Source organism: Nerophis ophidion, linkage group LG11, assembly GCF_033978795.1.
Source record: "Nerophis ophidion isolate RoL-2023_Sa linkage group LG11, RoL_Noph_v1.0, whole genome shotgun sequence".
Lineage (NCBI taxonomy): Eukaryota > Metazoa > Chordata > Actinopteri > Syngnathiformes > Syngnathidae > Nerophis > Nerophis ophidion.
Window position 1 is genome coordinate 43816978 of NC_084621.1, and position 7500 is coordinate 43824477.

At 37.4% G+C, this 7500-nt stretch overlaps 1 protein-coding gene across 4 annotated transcripts in view; it reads left to right on the top strand.

Annotated features, from left to right (window-relative positions):
- The window catches only part of LOC133562154 (receptor-type tyrosine-protein phosphatase U), a 565556-nt gene that overhangs the window by 425541 nt on the left and 132515 nt on the right, over positions 1 to 7500 (top strand). For 2 of the 4 annotated variants that reach the window (XM_061916074.1, XM_061916075.1), the window contains exons 14-16: positions 293 to 431; positions 6301 to 6324; positions 6535 to 6689. In XM_061916074.1, the coding sequence (XP_061772058.1) occupies positions 293 to 431; positions 6301 to 6324; positions 6535 to 6689 (318 nt within the window). The remainder of the gene's footprint in view (positions 1 to 292; positions 432 to 6300; positions 6325 to 6534; positions 6690 to 7500) is intronic. The other 2 variants (XM_061916076.1, XM_061916077.1) reach the window with 1 other exon arrangement.

Here is a 7500-nt window from a genome sequence, read left to right on the forward strand (position 1 = left end):
ACAACTCTTTTGTTATTGCCTGCAATTTGAAAAGACCTTTTGAAATATCACCGCTATTGAAATGCAGTGTTGGCATTAGAGAAAACACATTAAAATTCTGCAGATGTCTTCAGTGTAGTCGGCAGGAGTTGAATGAGTGCATTTTTGTACCTATGGGGAAGAAGCTTTCCAAAAAGTTTTTTGTATAGACTACTTTAAATGTTGTCTTTGTGAATCATTTCTTACACACTTTCTGCCACAATCAAAATGCTTTTTTTTTTTCTTAAAGATAATCTTTTTTTGTTCCTCCTAGCCGCTTGCAAAGATCACCGCAAGGCTTTGGAGGTTTCGCAGCACTCGGAGGAGATGGGGCTGATTCTCGGGGTGTGTGCTGGCGGCTTGGTGGTGCTCATTCTACTGCTGGGTGCTGTCATCATTATCATAAAAAAAGGGTAAAGACTCCTAATTGTTATGAAACGCATGTCTCATAATGTGCAGTGACACCACACCTCCTTATATTTTTTGACTTGGTATCGGCTCAGTAAGCACTTTTTATGCCAGAGGTACTATTTTTGCTGTTGCACCAACAGACTTCATTACTGTCATTGCTTTCATTCCCCTTTGATGCTCCAAAGGGACTAACAATTCTCATCTGCAGAACCCATCTGAGTGTGTGAGAGTGTGAAATATTTAATTGAAGGCTGATGCAATTCAATTAGCTACTTAATTACACACACCAAGTACAAGCCTGACCCATAAATGAGATGGTAATTGGGAGGGAAAAGGTGTGCTTTTAGAGACTATTAGCCAGTGACCCTCCTGGTCCGCCGTATATCATCCACCCTGTTTGAATTAGCAAGCCTTACATTACGTGTGTCAAACTCTGGCCCGCGGGCCAAGATTGGCCCGCCGTGTATTTTCATTTGGCCCTTAAGGCAATATCAAATTACATTAGAGCTGGCCCGCCGGAATTATACAGCGACGGTGTCGCTGTAACACCTCATTCACCGCTAATACTCATACTTGCTAACCCTCCCCCGATTTTTCAAGGAGACTCCCAAATTTCAGTGCCCCTTACGAAAATCACAGGGGGCAACCATTTTCCCAAATTTCTCCCGATTCCCACCTGGACAACAATATTGGGGGCGTGCCTTAAAGGCACTGCCTCAAGCGTCCTCTAAAATCTTTCGTCACGTTAGCTTTTCCTACGTAGAAACAGCGTGCCGGCCTAGTCACATGATGTATGTGGCTTTTACACACACACACGCTAATATAATGTAAGCTTGGTCAACAGCCATACAGGTCACACTGAGGGTGGCCGTATAAACAACTTTAAGACTGTTACAAATATGCGCCACATTGTGAACCAACACTAAACGAGAATGACAAGCAAATTTTGGGAGAACATCCGCACTGTAACACAACATAAACACAACAGAACAAATACACAGCCCCCCTTGCAGCACTACCTCTTCCTGGACGTTACAATATAAAAATGTATTATTAGCCTGTGGGAAAAGTTTATTTTGATATTTACCTGAGAAATCTGCAAATAGAAAAGAGGCATTCAATTTCTATTTACATTTGATTTGATATGCCATTGCTATTTTTAAATTATTAATATTATTTGAAACTCAATTTTGCATGTCACTATAAAATTATATAAGTCTCGCTTGTTCAATGTTCAATGCAAAACTTGTTTAAGTCCCTATTAAAAGGTTAATTTGTTCAACCTTGGCCCGTGGCTTTGTTCAGTTTCAAATTTTGGCCCACTCTGTATTTGAGTTTGACACCCCTGCCTTACATAGTGACTTATTTCAAAAATATATACTGTGGAGCCTCCAAACTTCATTCTGAGATGCTGAACTTCATGCATTTTAAATATTCTTAACTGCCATGCAAGTATATTACATTTCTTAGTAAAACTGAACATGAAGTGAACTTGCATTAGGGATTAATTTGTGTACCTTAGATTTCACATTAATCCTAAACAGAGCTTAGTTTAAAAAACAATTTTTGATGTATGTTGTATGTGAACTAGTGGTCGCTCTAGCCCAGCGCTTCTTAATTATTTTCTGTTACACCACTCTCGGAGAATATATTTTGCGCCCCCTCATTCTCCACCGCAACTGTAATAGTATAATTTGTCTACAAAAGTGTTATACACCTCTGCATACCATTGTACCTTTATTAACATTAAATTATTTATTTCATCGCCTCACCTGTCATCATGATAAGGAATAAAGAAAAATGATAATAATAATAAAATAAATATTGAACTATAATTTTCAACACATTGACCTATGTTATAATTTTTTTTTTTTTAAACAATTTCTCAGGAAAGAAAATTGCTGAATTTAATCAAATACAAGACGAGGCTGCAGTGAGAGGAGTTTACCTTCTGATTTTTGATTCTACGATCCTTTATAACTTGGGTTGGATGGCGGGTGCCTCTTTTTGTCAACATATCGCCAATATATTTGCAAAAACATGTACTGCACACCATGACTTTCTACTGCCTGTGTCATGTTTTTAATGTACGTGCGGCATCAATATTCTTGCTAATTGTGCAATAATCTGCAGATGAATTGTCATTCAGTGAAGCGAACAGTGAGCCACGTGATCCGACATTATCAGCTTATTTGTCAAAGTGCTGGCGCTTGTGTTATATATAACATGTAGCTCTGTTTACATCAAATGTGCAACTTCTGTACACACTCTTCTAGTGCTAGCAAATTACATTTCTGCTAACGAGACCCGGCACTCTATAGAAACTACTGGACAGTCGGTAAGCACCATATTCCCATTGATTTTTTGATTGGCTTATAACTGTGTTCTACAACTTTAATTTGATCAATGGTGGCCTATTTTGCAGCTGTACACATTTAAAAAAAGTCTCCAATGGTAGTTGATGGGTACCTTTCACATTTGAAGCGATACAGTACCATCTCTGGGAAGTACCTGGGAACCGATACTTTTTTGTGTCATTACCCCTTAAATTCTTTTAATAGTAAAAGTTTGTTTTTAAATGCAACATTTAAAATTTAACTCAATACATTAACTGTAGTTGTTATATCTTGTTTTCTTTTTACATTTCGGAGTTTAATTTGCTAGTATTACAAGTATATTGTAGACTTTGCATGTAGTTGCAATTCCAAGACATTAGAAGGCAGTAATTTAAAGGCTATGGTGTGTTGTCTGGCTAAGACAGGGGTCTGCAACCTGTGGCTTTGGAGCCACATGCGGCTCTTCTGCCTCCTCGACTGAGCAAAGTTGGCATGTTTAGAAAGAGTTATATCATTTTCTACTGTCTGTGAAGCCGTGCAAGCACATAAGTTGAGTTTTGAGGCGCAAGAAAGGAAAGTAAAAGAGACTGGAAGCTGTGTGTTCAGTTTAGCCTCTCGAGTGTGCAACCCCTTGGGTAAACTAACGATGAATGCTTGCCAAAAGAGAAAAGGAAAATTAGCTTAAATTCACAGGGACAAATTGATTTTTCTGTAAAATTAAATATTAAAAAGTATAAGCTATTTTACATTTTGCGGCTCTATACCATTTTTCTTTAGTGGAAGAGGTGGCAAAATGTCTTTTTTGATAGTAAAGATTTCAGACCCCTGGGCTAAGAAGTACAGTAGTGTTTGTTATGAAGCTCTATGTGCCAGTTTTGTCAGTTCTCCAAAATGTTTTATAAATATTGTATTTATCTCACACCACTTGTTAGTTGTAGTTTTCATTACAAAAGTTGGAGATGTTAAAATCACTGTTTAAAATCGCAAATGCTAAACAGTAGCATGTCTACGGCAATGCCAATGTAAAATAGCATTAAGCTAGCATGTTGAAAAGTGGAGCCATAATTTGCGTTTGAGCACTTTCTATTAGTCATGCTTGATTTGCTGGCACTGTACATTGTAACGTTACTTATAGACTCTGCTCTGAGTGCTGCTTAAGTGGTTGTTTCCTCGTAAAGTGTTCGAGGAAGTTTAGTCTGCAACCAGACCTGACATCACGAACACCAAATGGATAAAAATATGGTACCGTTCGATTTTACGTGAATCAATACCTGGGAGTAACGACTGAATTCGTACGGCGCCTATAAAATTACAGATGTCGGTACTTATCCAACCAACGTGTGCTAAATCCTAAAAAAAAATATTTTTTGTAAAAATTTCGACATAAAACCGAATCAGACTAAAACCAAAACTGCAGTAAGCGGAGTTTCCCACTAGCTCAGGGGTGTCAAATGTACGGCCAGCGGGCTGGAACAGGCCCGCAAACAGGTTTTATCCAGCACGCCGGATGAGTTTGCTAAGTATAAAAATGAGCCGGAATTTTTGAAAGAAATAAACTTCTGATCTAAATGTGTCCACTAGATGTCGCAATAGCAATTGTTTGTATGTTTGTAGATTATGCTACATATGTAAAAAAACAACAAATAAAAAACACACAATGTTAGTGCAGAGGTTGATGAAAATGAGCAAACTACTTAAAAAACATTGTGTAATTTGATTTTCATTTTTTTTTTACCTTGAACAGGATCACATTATTTATTCAGAAAGTAAAAAATAAGGACAAATAAAGATACAATACTATTAACCGCAACATGTAAGGTGTAAAAAAGAACCAACAACATTATGATTTGTACATTTTCAGAAAGTGCTTGTCTGTATTTTTAAACAAAGAAAAAAAGCTAAAGTTGTCTTTATTTTCAAGTTATCTTGCCGTGATTTTTAACAGTACGACCCCTGCACTATCTAAGCAATATTCATCTTTGTCCCTTTTTGTACACGTCTGGCATCAAAAACACAGGTATTAATTAAACAACATAAAATAAATGTACAATGTGTTGGGACAACACAGATGAGACCTTAATATTCACATCACATTGAATACAGTACATGCCACCAAATGTGCTTATGGCACATTGTTACACATTAAAGAGCACTGTCGATTTCTGATATCAGCGTATCGTTATTGTACAGCGAGAGCTAATAATTCAATGTGTCGCACTATCAAAAATTGGTCCGTCTCCTATTATATACTATTACTATTTCAGAAGAAACTAGGGATGTCCGATAATATTGGACTGCCGATGTTATCCGCCGATAAATGCTTTAAAATGTGATATCGGAAATTATCGGTATCGGTTGCATGATTATTGGTATCGGTTTCAATATGTAAAATGTATGACTCATTAAAACGCAGCTGAGCACACGGACGAAGGGAGAGTTACATAGCGCTAATAATCCTTAAAGGCACTTCCTTTGCGTACCAGCCCAGTCACATGATATCTACAACTTATCATGCGCACACAAGTGAATGCATTACACACAAGTGAATGCAAGCATACTTTTTCAACAGCCATACAGGTCACACCGAAGATTTGCTGAATAAACAACTTTAACACTGTTACAAATATGTGCCACACTGTGAACCCACACCAAACAAGAATGACTTACACATTTCGGGAGAACATGCGCACCGTAACACAACATAAACACAACAGAACAAATACCCAGAACCCTGTGCAGCACTAACTCTTCCGGGACGCTACAATATACACCCCCGCTACCTCAAAACCGCCCACCTCAACCTCCTCGTAGTCTCTCTCAGGGAGAGCATGTCCCAAATTCCAAGCTGCTGTTTTGAGGCATGTTAAAAAAAAAAAATACACTTTGGGACTTCAATAATAAATATGGCATTGCCATGTGGGCATTTTTTTTCCATAACTTGAGTTGATTTATTTTGGAAAACCTTGTTACATTGTTTAATGCATCCAGCGGGGCATCACAACAAAATTTTGCATAAAAATGTGTTAATTCCACGACTGTATATATTGGTATCGGTTGATATCGGTATCTGCAATTAAGAGTTGGACAATATCGGATATCGGTAAAAGAAACCTTTTAACATCGGAAATTAGCAGTGCAACTCACTGGCTGGCACAGCTTAGGCGCTGATATTTAAAATATCCATTTTGAAAGTCGATCAAAGTTCTGCACTATAGATCAAGTCCTTCTGCTGAGCTCCCAGGAAGTTCCAACTCTTAAGAGAAATGAAAACAAGATTTGTTGTGCCACAATTCCCTCTGGCTTGGTGCTTGAAGTACAGATTCTACCGCAGCAAACACGCACATATGTCGTGCTCGGCCGTCTGCACATGCTCAAAACACCTGTTGCACGAGTCACATGGTCACCCGCACAGAAGACCTCCTTTTTCTTTTCACTGTAATCAATGCATTCTGCTTTCAGCTGACATTGCTTTCATGATTCATCTCTTCTTGATTGTTGTTCCTTCCTCCTCCTCCTCCTCTTGCACTCTTGCCAGAAGGAACTACTACTCTTATTATCCGTAAGTGATTATGGTTCTTTTCTTTTCCATTGTTTTTGTGATCCATCACGCACATGCTCATGCTCTGGCTGTCAATCATACAGCAAGGAAGCCAAAATAATTGAGCAGCTAATCTTTTTTTTTCTGTCTTACTAGGATTGATATCTTTTATTGCTTTGTTGTGTAACACATTTGCCCCTGTATGTCCTACTTTTCTTGATTCAATAATAGGAAACCTGTGAACATGAATAAGACACCCATTACGTACCGTCAGGAGAAAAGTCACATGGGCTCCATGGAACGCAGTTTTACCGACCAGAGCACCCTCCAAGAGGATGAGAGGATGGCCCTTTCCTTCATGGATGCGCACACCTGCGGCACACGCAGTAAGATTAATATTAACTTCACATGTTCATGTATAGCTACAATTATACATACCGGTGGTCCTCCATCTTATTTCTCATTTCATCACTGTGGTTATCAAGGAATGGAGAGATGGGTGGAGGAAGTGTCTGTAGTGAAACCATTACACTGCTCAGTTGTTCAACAATACCATTACAATAGTCGAACAGCTTGGACCAGGGAAATTCACTGAAAAAAGGGGGTGAGAACCACTGAAATAAATAAACCAAAATCAATCCACTGAAATAACTAAACCAAAATCAATCCACTGAAATAAATAAACCAAAATCAATCTTTTACTGTGGAGAACGATGCTTCTCCGGAATATACAAAATAATATCATTAGTATTATTATTATTATTACTTTTATTATTATTCTTAATTCTATTATTATTAATAATAATACTATTTAATACTATTATACTATTAATACTATTAGTATTATTTTGTATACTGCAGAGAAGCCTCGTTCTCCACAGTAAAAGATTGATTTTGTTTTTTTTATTTCAGTGGTTCTCACCCTTTTTTCGGTGATGTACCCCCTGTGAACATTTTTTTAATTCAAGTACCCCCTAATCAGAGCAAAGCATTTTTGGTTGAAAAAAAGAGATAAAGAAGTAAAATACAACACTATGTCATCAGTTTCTGATTTATTAAATTGTATAACAGTGCAAAATATTGCTCATTTGTAGTGGTCTTCCTTGAACTATTTGGAAAAAAAGATATGAAAATAACTAAAAACTTGTTGAAAAATAAACAAGTGATTCAATTATAAATAAATATTTCTACACATTG